Raw genomic sequence first — 23,700 nt, forward strand, 5'->3', positions numbered from 1 at the left:
ACTGGAAATGGTTCGATTTAAAGTAACAGCAGAAAAACCTGGACAATGCAACTACAAATTTAATGAATTTTGACTGTAAACTGTTCTAAGTGTTTACAGTATGTATGAAATTACAATGAAACATTTTGAGATATTTAGTATACCACATACACATGACAGGACCAAACACCTTGACTATAACTCTCTAAAACAGTAAACAAAATAAAATAAAATATGCTGCATACAGTTGGAAACTTTATTTAGTACATTTAAGTTAAAAGCTCACAAAAGTATAACCCATAGCTACTTAGTTCCCTCAGGACTGTTCATGAGTGAGTTTTTTTTTTTTTATACTGTAGATATCGTTCAATGTTCATACTCTATGTAAAACAAGTATTTCTGTTGAAACTATCAGGAAATTGACTGCAGGAACTTGAAAGCTGGAAGTGCATTTCAAGGTATTTACATCTACTGTACATGTGTTACATAAAATCTTTGGTATCTGACAACACAATTTTTGTCTGATACAAAAATATCGAAACAGAGAAGTTAAAGTAAATCACACATGTATGCAATAACTTCTTCAAGTTTGCAACTAGTGACATCACAATTTTTTTTGTAATGTTTTTCCAGGATTTTACTGCAGTCAATTTCAAATGTTCACTTTCATCTTAATAAGGTCAGGTGATAGATAAGAAGTCTAAAACATTCAATTTCTTCCCCTAATAAAATGTTTTGCTGATCTGGCAGTGTGTTTTGTATCATTGCCTTGCTGCACAATAGAGATCTTCCTGATTAATTTGTATGCTTTTCTCTGTAAATTGTTCAGAGCTTTTACTGTTTAAAAAAAAGAAACAATTAACAGCCAGTCCAACTACCTGTTCTCTTATACACAATGTGTTATTATGCAGAGAGTCTCCTAAAGAAACAAAAAAAGACACTCAAATTCAATTTAATCCAAGTTTAATTGTATAGCACGTTTAACAATTGACATTGTCTGAAAGCAGCTTTACAGAACATAAACATAAAACAAAAGGTTATTATAAAGAATAATATAAAGATTAACAGAATACAAAATTGCGGGATGGTTCTGTTCTGTGAGAATTTTTCTCATGCGCCTGTCCGTGCACATGCAGGGACGGGGCTGAGAGGCAGCGCTGGGGAATGAATAGACCCCCGTTATTGTGCAGAAGCAGAACCGAAGTTGCGCGAGGCGCGAACAGATTGTTACGTTTTGTTTTTGTTTTTTTAATGGGGGGTGGGGGTGTGGGGGTGGGGGGGTTGAGTGTTTAGGTCCACTAAGCTAGTGGAGACGGCGGAGGGTGCGTCGCCCTGGGCTGGCTTTGCAGCGTAATCGCAACAAGCTTGTTGCTAAAAACACATACGCCCCTGCCGCATGATATGACAACGCATGTTGCATACCCACTAAGCTATAGTATAGGCGGCAGGGTAAGCATCACCCAGGGCGAGCGTAGCGTGCGCAGCTAGCATGTTACGGAAGGGTGTTGGATCGCAGCGGCGGCGATGCGTAGGTGCGGCTCGAAGGCGAGAATTTAAAGAAGGGAAAATTACGGAAGTCGTGCCGGATTGGTGCGCCTCGTGAACAGCTGATTAGCAGCTGACGCAGCTTACTACTTGGCCTGCCTGAATACATGTTATCAATACAATTATCATTTTATCAATACTTATTTGCTTAGTAGAATGCAGATCTAAATCCTTCACCAAACTTACACACATAGACAAAATTTACAAATTGATTGAGCTAAAATGATTTTACAAGAAAGATCGACTTGGAGAAAGACTCCAAAAGATTGAGTGGAGTAATAAACTGAAAAGATGTTTTAACAAAGTATTCATTTTGTTGTATGCACACTTATGCATCTAGGGTAATGCATTATTTTCTTTCTTTCTTTTATAACTAAAAATGTTTATTTCACATGTTTTCTTACAAATATTTTATGGTCACTCTGGTCACTCTGCCGAACAGTTCGGTACAAGATCCCTTTATCTACTGACAACTTTTCCCATTCTCGTTTCAGCAGCTTTATCTTAGGGTTGGTGCTCTGAATACTACTGGCAGGCTTTTTGTGACAAACCGCTTTCCACACTTCTCCTATTAGTACATCATCTCTCTGGGCAGTCTGAAACTCACTCAGGCTAAGAGCAGGTGACTGGTCTACAGCTAATGCAGTAGCATGACAGTAAGCTTTTGGAACAGCAGACACCTGAGCTCCTGCCTGTCGCACAACACACGAATAAGTAACATCTCCTGTTCTCCTTCCTTCAGACACAGCCTGACAAAGAGCTCTTACACCAGCCATAGGGATTTCCTGCCAATCATCATTAGGACTTAAGGGAGTATGAGGCCTCTTGGATAATGCATCTGCATCAATATTCTTTCGGCTAGGTCTGTATTTCAAGTTGAAATTGTAGGTGGTCAAGGCGGACAACCAGTCGCATCAAGCTTTTTTTGCTGACTTCATTATGTATGTTAAGGGGTTGTTATCGGTTCTATCCTCACTCTGAACACCATAAAAGATACTCATGCAGTCTATCCACGACTGCCCACTTCAGAGCTAGAAACTCCAGCTTGTGGGCTGGATAGTTTCTTTCTGAAGGGGAAAGGCTGCGACTGATAAAAGCAACTGGGCGTAATCCTTTATCATGTTCCTGATACAGAACTCCCCCAAGGCCATCCATGCTCGCATCCACATGGAGAACATAAGACTCATTGGCATCCGCAAAGGCTAACACCGGGGCTTGAGTCAAACACTTTTTGAGAGTTTGGAATGCCGTATCACACTGAGCAGTCCATCGAGACCCAAATGGTTCAGAAGATTTGTGACAGGTTTTGGTACTGGTCACAGGTGAATTATTTCCTTTCTTCTTTGAAGTACCTGTAGAGGATGAATAGCCCTGCAGTAATTCATTGAGAGGTCTGCTCAACTTTGAGAAGTCCTTTACAAAGTGCCTGTAATATCCAAAAAACCCTAAAAATGATCTGAGTTCAGTCACTGTTTGGGGCTGAGGCCAAGATACAATGGCCTCAATCTTGGAAGGGTCAGTAGATATTACCTCCTGTGACACAATATGTCCTACATAGTTCACAGAGGTTCTGCCAAATTGACACTTATCAAGGGAGATCTTTAGCCCTTTTTCTCCCAACCTGTCTAAGACTTTCAACAGGCGCTCTTCATGCTCTTCAAGCGTTTTCCCAAAAATGATCAAATCATCCAGGTACACTAAAACTTCAAGGAAGTTCATATCTCCTACTGTCCATTCCATGACCCTTTGAAAAGTGGCTGGTGCCCCACAGATGCCCTGCGGCATGTGCTCAAATTGATAGAAGCCAACAGGACAGATGAAGGCGGTCTTTTCCTTATCAGAGGCACTCATGGGTATCTGGTAGTATCCACTCCTCAGGTCTAGAACAGTAAACCATTTGCTCACAGAAAGACTATGCAGAGCATCCTCAATACGGGAAAAACTGTGTACTGATCGGGTGTGGTCCGTTGATTGAGCGTCCGATAGTCCATACACATTCTGACCTTTCCTGACTTTTTGCGCACCACTACTATAGGAGAAGCAAAAGGGCTTCGAGACTCAGATATAATGCCAGCACTCTGCATTTCTTGTATGTGGAGCCACACATCTTCAAAGTCTGCCGGTGCAAGGCGCCGTGATCTTTCCCTAAAGGGGCGTGAAGCATTCAACCTTATCTCATGGGTGGTACTTTTTGAACATCCCACATCCCACTCATGTAGAGAAAACACGTCTCTTCTCTGCATCATTTTGTCACACAAGCTCCATTTGGCTGCTTCGGGCATTGGAGAATCTCCAAAATCAAAAGATGCAGGTGACAAAGTAGGTTGCTCTGGTGTTGATTTAGAGGCAAGATGTGGGACTAAGGACACTGGAAATACATGAGCAAGGGGAGTTCCTCGCTTCACAAATACCTCTTTTGTAGAAACGTTCTTGACGGTCACTGTGACCCGCCGGGTGGATACAACGGATGCAGAATGAAGTTCAGGCCTCACCTCAAGATCATCAGAACTGGTGTCAGCAACAGCTGCTCTGTCTATAAGCACTAGAGACTCAATCATGTGCCCAGGAAACTTAACTAATCCAGGAAGTTGCAAAACTTCTTCTGGCTTCAAGACCAGAGGTTTATGCTTCACAAACCAGACTGTTCCATGCTTATCTGAATCCTCCTGTAATGCATTCGTTTGCTGAATGGACTCATATGCTTCTCTAATTACTGGATGTACTGTCAACACATTCAAGAACTCCTCACCAGCTTGCTTGCGACAAGACTCAAACAAGTTTTTAACTAAGCTAGTGTTGGTCCCGACCAAAATGGCTACACCATCTCGCTTTACAGGGTCAGGGCATACAATGACAAGCGTGTCCACCACATGTCTCACTCCAGCAATGCTTTCTGTGAATTCAAGTCTGAGGGGCAAGTATCCATCATAGGGGTATTTATGAGAGCTTAGACCCCAGATCTCAAGATTTTCCACTGGCTGAATCTCTACCGCAGTTTTTATGATACTTATCTGAAACACGTAAAGAAGGGTAACCTGAGAACCGCTGTCAAGAAGAGCTTTTGTGTAAATCCCTTCTATCTGGACAGGAACTTCAGAGACAGGCCCTACTAAACCATTTGGCAGTTTTGGCTTAGCAACATCAAGCATAATTGTACCATGAGCAGAACGTGTGGTCTCAGGAGCCCGGTGCCGTTCCTTCACTGAGCCCCTGACCAGTTTCCCTGCAGGCGATGCATTTTGATCAGTTTTTGGTTCACCTTCCTGAGGTCTTCAGGTGCCTTACATTCTCGCTTTGTATGTCCATCTTCACCGCATTTGTAGCAAAAGACTGTTGGCGCAGATGGCTTGGGGATCTTTGGGTTTTGAAAGTCATCCCGGTTTACTCTCTCAGGTAGGTAATGGGGCACTTTCTGAGAAACACAATCAGAAACTGAAGTCACTGTAGCCACATTCAATAGTTGACTCACCTGAGTAGATAACTCTTTAACCTCTTTTCTCAGGTTTTGCAATTCAGATGGCACAGTGGAGAAAGGACAGTGGCAACAGACGCTTTAACATCCGCTCGGGCAGCTACCCAGTGTTCCTCCTCCCTCACCTCTTTCATTAACTGCAAAAAAGAAGGGGTATCTCGCAATGTGTGAGTCATCCTCATTTGTAAGGCAACCATGTCATTGGTAAGAGCTCCCTTAATCAGCTGCTCCATTCTAGCTTTATTTATGCCAGCTGCATCAATTCCCCCCTTAAAGAAAGCTGTGTGAAGAAGTTTATCTAGCCTGTACAGGAAATCAGACAATTTTTCTCCACTTTCTTGGTAGGTATGACGAAACTTAGCCATCAGATCAGGTCCACTCTCAGTGGTGCCATATGCAGTGTCAAGAGCAGATAGATACTCGCTGGGAGTAGCAGATGGGTTACTCACTTTCAAGAATCTGACAATATCAGCAGCGGGGCCCCGCAAACTCTCAACAATGCGCTGTCTCTTTGCAGCCTCTTTACTGCCATTCACTTATCATCTAAGCAGTTTGTTCCATCCAAACTTCATATTCTTCTTCACCTGGAGGGACAGGTCTTAAGCCTGAAAACAGTCTCAGTTTTCTATAACCAGGCCCATCACTAGACACCTGATTACATCGGTCCACTAATTTCCCAATAGCATCAACTAGACCTACACTGATGTCAACTTTAGGAGGTGAATTAACCATAACTATGGCCTTGACTTCCTCCATAGATTTTCCCTCCTCTTGTAAAAGAGTCCTTAACTTAAGCTGAAAAGCATCACCCTCAGCGGGAGCACCAGGAGCTAGTAAACTGCTAACTACATGGACAGGCCAAGGCCCAGCCTCGCTCTCAATATCTATTTCAGAAGGTATTTCAGGGTCTAGATCAGTACTAAAATAAACAAAAACAAAAAGTACTAGATTTGTACTAAAACAAACAGTGTTCTGCCAGTTGCATCACCACGGCAACCACATATTTTAGTTTGACCAAGAACTTTCACAGTGTCTAACACTTTACCAACTGTCTCATTGCTAACATCCAAAGGCACATTACGCACCACAATGGCACGCGAGAGGTTAACACTTTCCTCTTGGCTCCACACAACAACCTGTAAAAGATCCATGCCTAGGAGTTAGAGCTAGATTGCAAATACAGTAAGAAAATACACACGATGAAAAGACTGCTTTTCACCACCAAACAACAATATTACGAGAGAATAAATGAAAAGAAACAAGTCAGTAAAGAGAAAACAAATAATCAGAGCGGTGCCTCCAAATGTAACCCTATTTTTAACCCAAAAAGTTCTAAAATAATTTCCTTATTTAATTTTATTTACCGACTGGCATCTCTGGAAAATTGTCCGTAGTGTGTGATTGTGTGAGTGAATGAGAGAGTGTGTGTGCCCTGTGATGGGTTGGCACTCCGTCCATGGTGTATCCTGCCTTGATGCCCGATGACGCCTGAGATAGGCACAGGCTCCCCGTGACCCGAGGTAGTTCGGATAAGCGGTAGAAAATGAGTGAGAGTGAGAGAATTTTATTTACCCTTAACTAAGAAACCTGGATTCCCGGCAGTTGAATGGTGAATTGGCCGGTAATATTCTATTTACCTTAGTCTAAAATCACAATCTCTTAGTGTCATATTAATCATCCCAATAAATGAAACACAAGAATACAAATGTGAAGTAGTAAAACTAACAACCAATATTTATTTTCTTATACTAGAGTTTTGTTATTTTAGTTGTAATGTAGTTATCATTTAAACAAAATGAATGAAACCATTAAACAAAAGTAGAGGATGAAATATTTGAAACCAGAAACCAAAATAAAACACATATCAAATGGTGTTACAACCCGGTATTGAAACTTTGAATTATGTTGATCACATCACATGCGATTGCATCTCTCTCTTTAGTACACTGAAACACTTCAAGACATATAAAGCAATACAAAAAGATATAACAGAACCCAATATGAATAGTATTTCACAGTTTATAAGAACCAACAACACAGTCACACACACTAGTGTTTCGTTGGGCCCAGTTGGTGCGTTAAGGTTAATGACCAATCCTCTTAAGCACAAACTTTGAAAATAGATCCACTTACATCCATCCGAGGAAAACAAGATGAAACGTGAACAGCGTCAACTCACGATTACCAGTGATCAATTCTTCCTGTGATGAGTCAGGCTGATCCAAGCACAGAGCAAACATACAAACTCCACAGCAGCAGCAACACAACACATCCAGCGACAAACCAGGAAGTCCTAGGTCCAACTCGATCCCGTCTGCAATCACTGTCCACGCACCCGTTGTTCCAGTGATAACCACTAGGCCTTTATTAGAGATATCTTATAAACAGTCGGCAAAAATGAAAATGTTGAACTTGTGTACGCAGTTTTACTAATTACTCGCGTGAAAGAAACAAACGTTGCACAATTCACATTTAACACTTCAGCATCCACTGTTTTATTAGCTCACATGGCAGAATAACATGTCCGGACTTTATACAGCGTAACGACGTGGTGACGTAGCAGAATGACGTCATCACGCATAACCATAATACAAATGATAAGAGTGCACTTACTTTAACACCCCCACTCGCTCTTAGCTCATTGTGTTATTAGAAAAACAATACTCAAAACAAAAACAAGTCTTCACTTTAAAATAAATAATTCAAACATACACTTTTCACATTTTAAGTGCCAAACATTTCTTGAACAGATCTCCTTAGTTTTTGCTTTGTAGGTGGCTTTGTCATAATGTCAGCAACCATTTTCTCTGTGGGACAAAACTCTACTGATTGGGTTTCTGGCCAGTGTCCTCATACACTTTTGGTTGTGTATATTGGTATGTGTCCATACACTTAAGTAGCTGTTTCAAGTAGATACATTCCTACATGGCTGACGCTAAGGACATGTACTCTGCTTCACAAGTAGATAATGCCACTGTAGATTGTTTTCTGGTTTTCCAGGAAATCAAAGAACTTCCTTTACTTAGATTAACACAATATCCTGATGTACTGCGTCTGTCTTTTGTATCTGATGCCCAGTCAGCATCACAATATACTCTAAGACCTAGTTTCTCTGTGTCATTTCTTCTGAAGCATAGTTCCTGTTTTATCGTACCTTTAAGGTATCTGAACACATGTTTTACTGTGTTCCAGTGTTGTTCTTTTGGTTCAGCAAAATGTTGAGATAGTCTACTGACAACAAAAGTTAAATCTGGTCGTGTGCAAGTGGACAAATAGATTAAACTTCCCACTGCCTCCCTGAACTTCTTTGGATCTTTCAATTTTTCTGCGTCTTCTGAATAATCAAGCTTAGTTTCACATGGGGTTTCTCTATATTTACAGTTCTGCATATCAAATCGATCTAGTAGTTTGCATACATATCGCTCCTGTAACATTTTGACTAGACCATCTGTTTGTTCAAAATCTATGCCTAGGAAATGTTTCAACTTTCCCATGTCTTTCATTTTGAACCTTTCAGAGGTTCTCACTATCTGGTAATTCGCTTTCTATCGGTAAGCATCTGCTCATGTCGTAGAGAGTTCTCCAACCTCTCTCTGCTGTGCCATTCTGGTGAGGTGAATAAGGTGCGGACGTCTCATATCGTATCTTATTCTTTGTTAACAGAGCTTGAAAGTCTTGATTCATAAATTCAGTGTCATTGTCTGAACGAATACACTTGACTTCTCCATAGGGTGCTATGTCTGCTAGAAACTTTTCTGTAGCTTGTAGCGTGTCACCTTTAGACTTTAAGAAATACACTAACATAGTGCCTGAGTAGTCATCTGTAAAAGACTGCATATTTGTGTCCTTCTTTGCTCTGTATTGGCATAGGTCCAGCCAAATCAGTGTGGATCAATTCTAAGGGTTTCTTTGCTTTTCTGTCTGGCTCCCTGTTTCTTGTCTGAGTAAATTTTCCTTGCGTACACACTTCACATAACTGATTTGGTCTGTTTATATTTCCTTTTATATCCATGCCTTTAACCACACCTTGTAACTTTTGTATGTCATCGTAGTTACCAAAACTGTCATCGTTGTCCCAAAATCTCATGCCAGGTTTGTAAATCATGACACACTTTGCATTGGTCAACAGTCTTTTCAATAGTTGGCAAATAGTATAAGTTTCCACTTTCATGAATGTCAAACCTGTTGCCATCTCTGGTAACCATGTGACTGTTCCCCTTTTTGAAGGTGATTGCTGCTCCTCCATTTATTGCACTTGCTACTGAGAAGATGTCATTTGGGTACGAAGGCATGTATAGTGCGTCCCTTAGTTGTGCTCTGTGGTGTCGTCCAGCACTGTCAAGGAAATAAACGCCTGCTGTTCCTCTTTGTTGTGCTATACCACTGCATTTTGTCCCGTCGGCTAGTTCCACTGAATGAGTCTCAGATTGAAAAGAGCTGTCAAAACTTTTTGATGTCGTTTACAATATGAGATGTCGCTCCAGTATCTACCATTATGCCTTTCTTCTTTACATTATCTGGTGGTCTTCCATATTCTGAGTGTTCAACTTTGAAGACATGGTCTTGGTCACTGTCTTGTTCATCTGTAACCTTTCTAGCACCATCTTTGTCTCCCTTTTTCTTGCACAGGAATTTTGCATGTGTACTGTTTTTACAATGATTGCACCATATTCTTAAGTAGCATTTTCTTGCTTTGTGTCCTTTTATTCCGCATTTATAACATGTCACATTGATATCTTCATCTTTTCTGTCCTTTTCATTTTCTCCACCTCCTCGTAAATCCGTAGTCTTTTTTTAAAGTCAATAAACATAACGTTGTCCCCATTTTGTGTTATGTGTATGGCTAGGGGCTTGAAAGAGTCTGGTAATCCGCGAAGAATCATAGCTATGGTTAGTCCATCACTCATGGTTTCTCCTGCATCTCTCAGGGCTGTAATGATGTTCTCTGCTCTTATTAAATAGTCGGTAACACTCTCGTTGTCCATCACGTATACTTATTTTGCGTGGCTTACTTTTTCCTGAATAATGCTCTTTCAGTATTTTCAGAGCTTTCCTGCCATCATCAGCAGCTTCATGTCTTATCAGTGATAGGCTTTTGTCATCTATCAGTCTTATTAACTCAGCATAGCAATCAGCATTTTTTCGTCTGTCTTCAGCTAGCTCTTCTGCGTCTGCATCAGTGGGCTCATGCAAAATTGTCTGTTTTAACTTTAGAGTATGTAAATAGCCTAGGAATCTTGTTTCCCAAAGGCCATATTTATCTTCACATCCTTCAAACAAAAGCTGCGGTGCCAGACCTCCCGTCATCCTAATTGCCATTTTGTAAACTCTCCAACTTTGATTAATGTGCTTTCTTCGTTAAGCTTAATAATGCGTAATAAGTCGCGTAACAGACTTACTCAAGCCGTTCGCTTGTTTCCTCTCCTGGGCCCATAACCTGTTGAACTGGTGTACGCAGTTTTACTAATTACTCGCGTGAAAGAAACAAACGTTGCACAATTCACATTTAACACTTCAGCATCCACTGTTTTATTAGCTCACATGGCAGAATAACATGTCCGGACTTTATACAGCGTAACGACGTGGTGACGTAGCAGAATGACGTCATCACGCATAACCGTAATACAAATGATAAGAGTGTACTTACTTTAACAGAAAATAACGTAGAACATTGAGAAGGATCCAATAAACTAAAACGAATACAGTTTCATTACACATTGGGCCGTAATACTTCAACGAATATTCTCAGTCTCCAAAGATGCTAACTTCTGCCGTTTTAGCGCGCACACACACACACACACACACACACACACACACACACACAGCCTGCACGTCTCCTCTCGCCATGTGCGTTGCTCCGCCCCCTTTCTTCCACCTGTAACTCGTCATTACATGACCTTTTACCTTTCCCTCAACAGTCATTGGCCAACAATAATATTCACATTTAATCCATTAATTGACTATATAAAAAAAACCCATATCTGAAAAATAAAACAATGCTGCATGTAATATTACATTTTGAAATAGAAATAAAAATAAATAAATTGGTATTATACAACATTGAAAACAAAGCACATTTTTAAAGGTCCCTACATTAGGGGTGTTTTCTTCTGAGAGGTAAGTCTGCACTTGAGTTTCTGCTGATGTGGTACTCATGGACCATCCCTGTGACTGCCTCTCTTGTAAGATTTCCTCAAAGGCTATGTCCAGGCTGCTAAATGCTTCATGACGTGGTGCCTTGCTCACTGGCTCTGCTGCAGCCTCATTGTCCTCTGGCATTGCACTGACAGCCCTCCTCCCCCCTGCCTTTGCCACCTCCTGGATAAGGTGTTCCTTTGCAAGCAACAGGTTGGCTGACTTTGTGAAAAGTCTTCGGCTGGGTTGCCTGGGTAAACTCGCTGTATTGTGTCGGGTGTTTGTTTTTGAGATGCCGTATCAGGTTTATTGTGTTAAATGTAGCCTTTTCCTTTCCACCTCTTGAAATCCCAAGTTTACATATCTCACAGTTTGCTATGGCAATGTTGTTGTCATCAACTTTATAATACCTCCAGACCGCAGACATACTCGTGCTTTCCTCTTCGAGCTGCTTCCGTGTTCTAGTTTTAACCAATAGCGTCTCTGCAACAAAGTGATGTCATGCTGCACGCGCTGATGTTTCTGTGTGGAGTCAAAGGGTCTAACTCTGTGCCACCGCATAACTATAGATGTGTTAAAAATAATGAGAAAATATTTACATATATATCCGAGTCCTGTCTGAAACCACGTGATCGGGCCCGGGACATCCCTAATTATGGTGCTGTAGACATGTATGTAAATTGGAAAAGTGAGTATTTGGTGTGGGTCATTGCAGTCCATACAGTTGATTGTGCATGTGTGTGTATGTGTGTGTGTGTATTGTGCTCGGTACAGTTCTTATCATTTATTGAGGAGTCTGATGGCTTGTGGAAAGTCTGGTCATGAGGGCCCGAATGCTACAGTACCTTTTTCCAGACCGCAGGAGGGTGAAGAGTGTGTGTGAAGGGTGTGTGGGGTCATCCACAATGCTGTTGGCCTTGCTGATACAGCATGTTGTGTACTGTAAATGTCCATGATAGAGGAAAGAGAGACTCCAATGATCTTCTCAGCTAACCTCACTATCCACTCCAGGGACTTGCGATCCAGGACGGTGCAGTTCCAAAACCAGACAGTGATGCAGCTGTTCAGAATGCTCTCAATGGTCCCTCTGTAGAATGTAGTCAGGATGGGTGAGGGAGATGGGCTTTTCTCAGCCTTCGTAAGAAGTAGAGACGCTGCTGGGCTTTCTTGGTGATGGAACCAAGGAGCTAGTGTTGAGTGACCAGGTGAAGTTCTCCGCTAGATGAACACCAAGAAATTTTGTGCTCTTGAGAAACTCTACAGGTGATCCGTCAATGTTCAGCAGAGAGTGTACGCTCTGTGCTCTCCTGAAGTCAACAATTATCTCTTTAGTTTTATCAACATTAGACAGGTTGTTGGCTCTACACCAGACAGTTAGATATTGCACCTCCTCTCTGTAAGCTGACTCGTCGTTCTTGTTGATGAGACCCACCATTGACAAACTTGATGATATCATTCATTCATTCATCTTCTACCGCTTATCCGAACTACCTCAGGTCACGGGGAGCCTGTGCCTATCTCAGGTGTCATTGGGCATCAAGGCAGGATACACCCTGGACGGAGTGCCAACCCATCGCAGGGCACACACACACACTCATTCACTCACGCAATCACACACTAGGGACAATTTTCCAGAGATGCCAATCAACCTACCATGCATGTCTTTGGACCGGGGGAGGAAACCGGAGTACCCGGAGGAAACCCCCGAGGCACGGGGAGAACATGCAAACTCCACACACACAAGGTGGAGGCGGGAATCGAACCCCGACCCTGGAGGTGTGAGGCGAACATGCTAACCACTAAGCCACCGTGCCCCCCTTGATGATATCAATTCAACTCAATTCATTTTATTTGTATAGTGCATTTAACAATTTCTCATTGTCTCAAAGCAGCTTTACAGAAGTATGGAAACAGAAGAGAGAGAAAAAGAAATAAATATATAATAATAATAAGAAGAAGAAAAAATAAGAACAAAATATGTGAATATATACAATTAAAGTTTAAAATTAATTAAAAAAAAAGATTAACTTAAAATTTTAAATACTATATATCTAATCCCTATCCCTAATGAGCAAGCCGGGGGTGATGGTGGCAAGGAAAAACTCCCCAAGATGATAATACAGGCTCAGAAGGGAACTCATTTGGGTGACAGTAAATAGTGTAAATGTAAATAATGTAATTTCTACAACAGTTTATACTAGTGCAGTGCTCCTGAGGAACTAATGGGTCATCGTAAAATCTGAGCTCAGCACAGACCTGATTGCTGATAAAGACCAGACCATACAGCTGACTGACACAACATTGGTTCAAAAGAAGGCATGACAGTCTCCGGGCAGCTTCATTCACAAAAATCCCATGCAGATCAATCGCTGGCAAGGTGTCACAGCCGGGATGGAAGGAGACAGACCCGTACGCAGGATAGCTTCAAATGGGGGTTTAATAAATAAATAAGACATAGACAAAATGACCATAACTAAAACAATACAACTGACGACATTTAACAGAGACTAGACATGACAAGGGGTAAACGTAACTAATGATTCCGTGCTGCATTCAGCAACGCGGCTCACTTAAATACAATAAAGACAATGATGACAATGAGGAGCAGGTGTGGTGACAGGGAGGAGCAGACGAAGGCAGGGCAGACACGTGACGAGGAACGACAACAATAGCACATGGACAAAAGTCCAGGCTGAATCATGACACAAGGTGACAACCAGGCAACGAGACTCTAGCCCGTGGTGAAACATCAGGATTGACGAAATCGCTCCATATGAAGAGACAATCAGACTAGGAACTGGGAGCACTAGTAGCTCCAGAGTGCATTTACCAAACACCCTTTTATATATATATATATATATATATATATATATATATATATATATATATATATATATATATATATATATATATGCTGTCAAGCAGACTCCTCGTATCTCCAAAAGCGTTATTTTTCAGGAAATTTAAAAACGCTGCACCTTATCCGCGTTGCAGTGGATTGTCTTGCGCTAAATTCCTGTCCTCAGACAAGCACCAGAACTAGCGTGGGTCAAGATCTTTTTTTTCTTTGAGCCCAGTGTTTTGAAGACATTTACCTCAGAAGACGTGTTGATTCGTTGCGACTCTTATTAAAGAGAAATATGCCGCGAAGCTCTCCCGCGGAGTGAGGAAGAGGTGGACAGTTGAAGTGTCCAATGGAGTTATGAGATTTGTGCTGACCAATAGCATCGATATGTGAAAAAATATGAAATTGACAAAATTTGGACATACGAGGTTTCCGCCCGACAGCGACGATATATATATATATGTGTGTATATATATGTATATATATATACACACATATATATATATATATATATATATATATATATATATATATATATATATATATATATATATATATATGTATACACGCATATATAGCTCGACATAGAGAGAGAAAGATTGTTGGGTATGAATTCAGGTTATGGACAATGTAAATTATGTGCAAAGTGCAGACAGGGAATCCGGCAAGACTAACTATGACAGCATAACTAAAAGGCTAGAGCCAGAAGGCGTGACAGACATGAGGGCTTCCTGGGATGTAAAGCTTCCCAACACTCCACAGTCAGCAAGCCTGAGCGACTTGCGAGAGTGGTAAGCTGACAGCATCCAGACAACCCAGTCCACAAAATACTCTATGCCCATGAACCCTCCAAACCTACTCCTTTACCTAAGAAAAGCTATTCATGTTTTTAGCCTGGGCTTAAATTCTGAGACTCTGTCTGAGTCCTGCACACTAATTGGAAGTATGTTCCATAACTGTGGAGCTCTGTGAGAAAAAGCTTTGCCCCCTGCTGCAGCCTTTTGTACTTGAGGTACTACCAAATAGCCTGCACCTTTCTATCAATGTAGGCGTGACGGATAATAAAAAACCAAAATATCTCTCAGATACTGTGTTATGAGACGGTTAAGTGCTTTAAAGGTCAATAATAGTATTTTATAATCAATGCAAAACTTGACTGGAAGACAATGCAATGAGGATAACATAGGGGTAATATGTTCATATCTTCTAGTTCTAGTTAGAACTCTGTTAGTTCTAGTTAGAAGCTGCTGCATTCTGGACTAACTAGAGCTTGTTTATGCTCCTACTAGTACATCCAGACAGTAAAGCATTTCGATAATCCAACCTAGAGGTAACAAATGCATGAACTAGTGTTTCTGCATCATGTAATGACATCATATTTCTTATCTTAGCAATATTTCTGAGATGAAAGAAGGCTACCCTTGTGGTATTATTTATGTGAGCTTCAAATAAGTAAGTAAGTATAAGTATCAAATAAGTATCAATAATCATACCAAGGGTGTGGAATGACCATCCAGTGTTACTCTGTAATCAGAAAGCTTACTTCTGGCTGCCTGTGGACCTAGAAAAAGCACTTCTGTCTTGTCAGAGTTAAGCAGGAGGAAGTTAGTAAGCATCCACTGTCTAATTTCCTTCACACAATCTTCAATCTTATTAAGCCAGTGACTCACATCTGACTTAGCTGAAACATATAGCTGCATGTCATCAGCATAATCAATCAGCATATTGGAAGCCAATACCATGATTACGAATGATTGCACCAAGGGGCAGCATATATAGGGAGAAAAGCAATGGCCCTAAAACAGAACCTTAAGAAACACCAAACATTGCATTAGTTTGTTTAGCGTGGTCCCCATTTAGATCTATGAACTGATATCATTCTGTCAAATAAGACCCGATCCAGGAGAGAACTGTCCCTTTAACAACAACAACATGTTCTAGCCTATCAAGTAGTATAGAATGTCAATGGTATCATAAGCTGCACTAAGATCAGGTAATACTAGCAAAGAGGCACAGCCCTGATCAGAGGCCAGTAACAGGTCATTTACTACTTTAACCAGTGCTGTCTTTGTGCTATGATGACTGTCCTAAATGATACATTTCCTGAATGTTATTCATAGAGTATGTAGGTATGAGCATAACTGCTGACCTACAACCTTTTCTAGGATCTTGGAGATAAAGGGGAGGTTTGATATTGGCCTATAGTTGGACAGCTGGGTTTGGTCGAGGTCAGGTTAAAAAACTAAAGGTTTGATAACTGCTATCTTAAAAGATTTCGGCACATACCTGTAGCCAGTGCTAAGGGAAGAATCTTTAGAATGGGTTGGATAGCTACTGGTAGCATCTTTTTTAAAGAAACACTTTGGTAAAGGATCCAGTATGCAGGTTGATAATTTTGAAGAAAGAATAAATGAAAATAAGTCAGGAGGTCTGTAAATAACAATAAGAGGAACTGACTCAGATATGAGGATGGGATCCCCTTTGAGTCTGGATCTACTCAAGGTTTCTTCCTTCCATTCAAGGGAGTTTTTCCTTGCCACTGCTGCCTGAGTCACCTCAGACTTGCTCATTGGGGATACATACAAACACATTTAAATATATATCTAATATTGATCTTGAATTTTGTATTATATTAATCTTTATATTATTCTTTATAATAACCTTTTGTTTTATGTTTTTGTTCTGTAAAGCTGCTTTGAGACAATGTCAACTGTAAAAAGCACTATACAAATAAATTTGAATTGAATTGAACTCAGTAGACTTATTTTTTGTGGCTACAAATATGTTAGTATTTTGAAGTACTTGTAAGTACTTTGAATGAGTTAAACATGTGTCTACATTCTTGATTGACATCGAGCTTATCATCATGAATGACTGCGACACCTCCTCCCATGCCTGTTAGGCGTGGCTGATGAATATAACTATAACCGGGGGGTTATAAAAGTTTTTTTTAATGCGACAAACTCGTTCAGTTTAACTCATGTTTCTGTTAAACACAGAGCACTAAACTTCTGATCAGTAATCAATTCATTAGCCATAAGAGCTTTAGGTGCAAGAGATCTTATATTTAACAGTGCTAGCTTCAGATCAAAGGGGCTGGCTGTGTATTCACTATGATCTAATTTTATGCTAATAAGGTTACTAAATCAAATTTTCGGAGTATTTATAGTTTTTTGTTTAGCTCAGGAAAGAGACAAAGTCTCTATATTGTGAACCCTGGGTGACGACTCAGTGCAGTTAGCAGACGGTTGGATTAGCCTGTTTGTCTGCTCCCTGGCCCTGGCTCCGGATTGTCACTGATTAACTAGGCCTGTTCTTAAACTATGTGCTATGCTGCAAGAAATGAGAGCAGCACCTTCCCGAGTGGGATGGACACCATCCCGTCCTAACAGGTCAGCCTTGCCCTCAAAAGTGCTCCAGTTATCTATGAAGCCCACTTTGTTTTATAGAGCACCACCTGGATATCCAGCAGTTCAGCGACCATAACCTGCTGTAAGCTACATCGTCACACCGTATTTGGATGGGGCCAGAGCATACTACAGCATCGGACATCACCTTCACTAATTTACATACCTCTACAATATTACTCTTAGTAATCTCTGACTGACGAAGGCGTTTTTTTTGTTAGCTCCTACATGGAAAACTGCCTTTGATGACCTATGCTTGATTAAGACCCTAAGATTACCTGCTATGTCTGGTGCCCTGGCTCCCGGAAAACACCTAACCAGTGCTACTGGAGCCCCTAAAGGCCTAGCTAATTTCACATGCCTTAAGATGGAGTCTCCTATAGCCAGAGCTCTTTCAGGTTTCTCAGAGGAATCTTCACTGAGGAGAGCAAACCTGTTAAACATGTGAAGCGGGGAGGTGTGTTGCTCCCATGGGCAAGCCTTAGCATTAGCTTTGGCTTAATTGTCCAAAAGAGAGAAAAATACACTGGATCATTGCTACACAATTCTTAAGGATGTTCTCCATGTTTAACCATGTTCTCATCACCAGCATAACTTGAAAAGTTGGACATTGGCCAAACCCACCGATGAAAATGGTCTCAGGTGGAACCATCCTTGACAAATCTGCAGGGAGATGTCCTACATGCTCATTTGTGAACAGCAAATTCTGAACATTAAAATAAATGTATATATAAGCTAGGGAATCAGGGACTCCTACAAAAGGATAGACAGTCAGTGACCACGCTGTGATCAACTTTGTAGACAGTTGTAAACCATACAGAGGATTCATATTGTGATTTGTGTTTTTGCAAACTATGCTCAAAGGACTATTTCAAAGCTCGCTGTGTGTTTTTGTCCTCATATACGCAAAAAAGAAGTGATGGAAAATTCCTCTTGGGAGTTCATGTTTTTGCTTCAAGGATTAAATGACACATGGACAAACAGATATATTTATTTTGCATTTGGTCTAATTATCTATATTATGACTTTTTTCCTAAATTTGACACTAGCTATTACAATCATACTTGACAAAACACTTCATGAACCTATGTATATATTTATATGCAATTTGTTTGTTAATGGGATACTTGGGGCTTCTGCTTTTTATCCAAAAATCCTTGCTGACCTATTATCAAAATATCATGTTATCTCCTATATAGGGTGCCTCTCACAACTTAGCATAATTTATTGTTATATTTTCTGTGAATACACATGTTTAACAGTCATGTCATATGACAGATACATATCCATTTGTAAGCCTTTGGAGTATCATTCTATTATGACACCTCAGAAAGGTTTAAAATTGTTGATTATTACTTGGTTCTGTTCCATACTAGCAACCGTTTTTGGGCTTGTGATCACTGCCCGACTTCCGTTATGTAGTAATGTCATTGACAAGCTTTACTGTTCTAACTGGGAAGTTGTTAAGCTGTCTTGCACAGATGTGACAGTGAACAATGTGTATGGGTATTTTCTAATAGTTTCTCATGCAGCTCAAGCTGTATTCATCATTGTGTCATATATTAGCATTATCAGAGCTTCTTTAAGATCCAAGACACAGTGGGCAAAATTCATGCAGACATGCCTTCCTCATTTAATAGCACTCACAAACTTCACTATTTCCCTGCTCTTTGATGTCATGTATGCACGTTATGGCAAAATCCAGGGACTGCAAGCGCTACGCAACATCTTGGGAATTGAATATCTTGTTGTGCCTCCTCTCCTAAACCCAATAATATATGGATTTAAACTAACACAGATAAGACAAGGGTTTGTTAAAATATACCGGCAGAGACGTAAAGCTTTACAGCATAGCTAATACACGTGGTGTCCAGGGAAAACCCTCCAAACAGTACCTATTTTATATATTCTATAAATTATAAAATATATAGAAATACATAGTATTATATTTATATTAATAGTATATAAATATACTATATATTTCTCAGAATTACAGATGTTCCTGAATGAAATATATTTCCCTTTTGAAGTTAACTGGTTCAGAAGTAAAGATGTAATGTTTTAAAAGAGGCTTAAAAAAGAAGAAACTCCTGAAAGATAGTAATATATCCTAATATACTTATGTAAAACCATTACTGCAAAATGATTAGTTTAAACTGTGAAACAAGTGATTTCTTGGATCATCGACATAATCCATATCAGTTACTGTCTCATCACCTGAGGTAAATCACTCGAATTTGACAGACGAAATTATTTTTCTTTTACTTTCTTACAATAATGAGGAAATGATCACTGATTAATTTCTTCAAAACTGTTTTGTTGACAAAATGTATTATTAATCTCTTTTAATGAATGAAACGCTTTTAATCAGTCATCTATACAGAATGTGTAGGCACTCTTTTCTGTTTTGCTGATGTGATAGAAGGCTTAGACATTTTGATCAACAGTAACCAATTACAGTCTAAATTAATTATTCATGTGCCCATTTAACTATAACATTTCGAAATAAAAAATACAACAACAACAAAACAATCAAACCATATGAAATACACTTTTGGCTAGCAGGTTTTAGGCAGACAGAGTTTAGCCAAGAACATAGTCTCTCATGTGCTCAAGATCTGGCATGAATGTTTGTCTGTGTGTCACAATGTTACAGAGATAAACTATGTAAACTGGCTAAAACCTGCATATTGTTTGATGATATTAATCTTCATTTTTATCTTTTAATCTATTGTCTCTTTAAATGCATACAGTGTTAAAGCACACAAAACACACTGTTGCTACTGAACACCCAGAAAAACAACTTACCAGTGTTAATTGAAACCCATATAGTTTATGAGAAATGTTTGTAAAAAAGTATTAGAAGAATACAATAATCAATCCATGGAATCTCCAAAATGGCAATGGAAATCAGAAATAGAACTTGATACCAAAAGGCCTCAAAAATGATGCTTCAGTCACCAACAAGTTTAGCCCTTTGTGTTACTAAACTGTATACCTCACATACACTTAAAAATGGCCTTAAAAGCACATTTGAACATTCAGACATTTGACCTCATTATGACCTTTAGTTCATCTGTTCATTAGAATAATAATTCCATATAAATCCTACAATCATTCAACTGCTCAAATTTGAGCAAATGAAAATCTCTAATATATGTATGGACAGATAGATGCACAGACAACCTGATACAATAATGCCCCCAACACCTATTACAACTGACTACAGAGTAAGTTAAAACATTCCTAAAGTCTTAAAGTTCGATCGGTTATATTCTGTCCCTTTTTTCTCAGTTTAAGATAGTCCATAATTATCTTGCTTAGGAATATATATGTACATCATTGTTTCTCTCCAACTTTGGATTCCTGTTAGAACTCAGAAATCAGCTCATATAATAGCTATTCACAGCACAACTATAGTCAGAACACTCTACAAAGCTAGGCTATGGAATTAGCATGGCAACAAGTGTGGAGATAATGTGATAAAAGATAAGTCTAGTCTAATGAGTCCAAAATCCATGGGATGCCAAAACGGCAATATATTTTTAAAAACAGTTGTTAATCAAATCAAAATGCTAATGAAATGCAAGAAATAGATCTCGATACCAAAGGGCCCAAAAAGTGATGCTTCAGTCACATACAAGTTTACTCCATATAAGCCATTTACTCATATACCCATGTTCTCGTCACCAGGATAACTTGAAAAGTGGGACATCGGCCAAACCCACTGATGAAAGTGGTCCCAGATGGAATCACCCTTGACAAATCTGCAGGGAGACGTCCTACATGCTCATTTGTGAACAGCAAATTCTAAACATAAAAATAAATCTACTGTATATATAAGCTAGAGAATAAGAGACTCCTACTAAAGGACAGACAGTTAGTGACCACGCTGTGATCAACTTTGTAGACAGTTGTAAACCATACAGAGGATTCGTATTGTGATTTGTTTTTTGCAAACTATGCTTTAAGGACTATTTCATAGCTTGTTGTGTTTTTTTTGTCCTCATACATGCAGAAAAGAAGGGATGGAAAATTCCTCTGGAGAATTCATGTTTGTGCTTCAAGGATTGAATGACACATGGACAAACAGATATATTTATTTTGCATTCAGTCTAATTATCTATATTATGACGTTTTCCCTAAATTTGACACTAGCTATTACAATCATACTTGACAAAACACTTCATGAACCTATGTATATATTTATATGCAATTTGTTTGTTAATGGGATACTTGGGGCTTCTGCTTTCTATCCAAAAATCCTTGCTGACCTATTATCAAAATATCATGTTATCTCCTATATAGGGTGCCTCTCACAAGTTAACATAATTTATTGTTATATTTTCTGTGAATACACATGTTTAACAGTCATGTCATATGACAGATACATATCCATTTGTAAGCCTTTGGAGTATCATTCTATTATGACACCTCAGAAATGTTTAAAATTGTTGATTATTACTTGGTTCTGTTCCATACTCGAGGCTGTTATTGGGGTTTTGTTAACTGCCCGACTTCCGTTATGTAGTAATGTTATTGACAAGCTTTACTGTTCTAACTGGGAAGTTGTTAAGCTGTCTTGCACAGATGTGACAGTGAACAGTGTGTATGGGTATTTTATAATAGTTTCTCATACATCTCAAGCTGTATTTATCATTGTGTCATATATATGCATTATCAGAGCTTCTTTAAGATCCAAGACTCAGTGGGCAAAATTCATGCAGACATGCCTTCCTCATTTAATAGCACTCACAAACTTCACTATTTCCCTGCTCTTTGATGTCATGTATGCACGTTATGGCAAAATCCAGGGACTGCAAGCGCTACGCAACATCTTGGGTATTGAATTATTTGTTGGGCCTCCTCTCTTAAACCCAATAATATATGGATTTAAGCTAACACAGATAAGACAAGGGTTTGTTAAAATATACCGGCAGAGACGTAAAGCTTTACCACATAGCTAATACACGTGGTGTCCAGCGAAAACCCTCCAAACAGTACCTATTTTGTATATTCCATAAATTATAAAATATATAGAAATATATATAATTATATTTAGATCAGTAGTATATACATATACTATATATCTCAGAATTACAGGCATTCCTGAATGGAATATATTTCGCTTTTACAATTAACTGGTTCAGAAGTAAAGTTGTAATGTTTTAAAAGTGGCTTAAAAAAGAAGAAACTCCTGAAAGATAATGATATATCCTAATATACTTATGTAAAACCATTACTGCAAAATGATTAGTTTACACTGAGAAACAAGTGATTTCTTGGATCATCAGCATAATCCCTATCAGTTACTGTCTCATCACCTGAGGTAAATCACTCGAATTTTACATACCAAATTATTTTTCTTTAATTTTCAAAAATGTATTTTTAATCTCTTTTAATGAATAATACACTTTTAATCTGTCATCTATACAGAATGTGTAAGCACTCTTTTCTGTTTTGCTGAGGTGATAGAAGGCTGTTAGATATTTTGATCAACAATATCCAATTACATTCTAAATTAATTATTCATGTGTCCATTTAACTATCACATTTAAAAAAAAAAAAAAAAACAACAACAACAAAACAATCAAACCATGTGAAATATACTTTTGGCTAGCAGGTTTTAGGCAGACTGAGTTTAGCTAAGAACAAAGTCACTCATTTGCTCAAGATCTGGCATGAATATTTTTGTTTGTGTGTCACAATGTTATAGAGATAAACTATGTTGTGAGCCAGAGGCATGCACGAGATGTTATCAGACACTGGCATGTACAGGATGGAGTTACAGGACTCTACATACCTGATACCGGTTCTCTTAATACTGGTTCTCAGCAAATAAATAGAAATAAATATATCAATACACCACGACCAATTATGAACTTGTCCGTCATTAGACAGAAGGATATAGAAAGTGCAAAGAAAAGAAGAAACAGGGAAAGAAAAGAGAAACGTAAGGTGAATAAACAAAGAAAGATTGATGTAAAAATACAAAAGGTTGAAGAATTGATTGAAGAGTTGAAAGATTTGAATATGAGTGTTTAAAAGAAGACACAGAGGGATCAGACGATGTACCTAGACAGCTGGAAGAAGATTACAAAAGAAATGAAGACTATAATGCATTATGTGTTATGATATTTTCAGGATGTTCAAGAAAAATTCTGAAATGCTTTTCTTTTTCTTATAATCATGTATTCTCATGTAATAGAGTTGATTAGATTAATATTGTTTATTTTACTGTAAACTTATTTACTGTATACGCTTATAAAGCTTACTGTGTATTACCACTAGGGAGTATCTGCATGCAAAGTGTTTCA

General features: G+C 39.1%; 2 protein-coding genes across 2 annotated transcripts; both read left to right on the top strand.

Moving 5' to 3' along the window:
- Positions 1–18,302: 18,302 nt before the first annotated feature.
- On the top strand, positions 18,303–19,241 carry LOC132858212 (olfactory receptor 4E2-like). The gene has a single exon (XM_060888451.1). It carries the CDS (start codon positions 18,303–18,305, stop codon positions 19,239–19,241), a length of 939 nt encoding a protein of 312 aa, XP_060744434.1.
- Positions 19,242–21,411: 2,170 nt separating this feature from the next.
- Positions 21,412–22,350, top strand: LOC132858273 (olfactory receptor 5M5-like). The gene has a single exon (XM_060888541.1). The coding sequence runs from the start codon at positions 21,412–21,414 to the stop codon at positions 22,348–22,350; it is 939 nt and encodes a 312-aa protein (XP_060744524.1).
- Positions 22,351–23,700: the final 1,350 nt, after the last annotated feature.

This window comes from Tachysurus vachellii, chromosome 15 (genome assembly GCF_030014155.1).
Source record: "Tachysurus vachellii isolate PV-2020 chromosome 15, HZAU_Pvac_v1, whole genome shotgun sequence".
Lineage (NCBI taxonomy): Eukaryota > Metazoa > Chordata > Actinopteri > Siluriformes > Bagridae > Tachysurus > Tachysurus vachellii.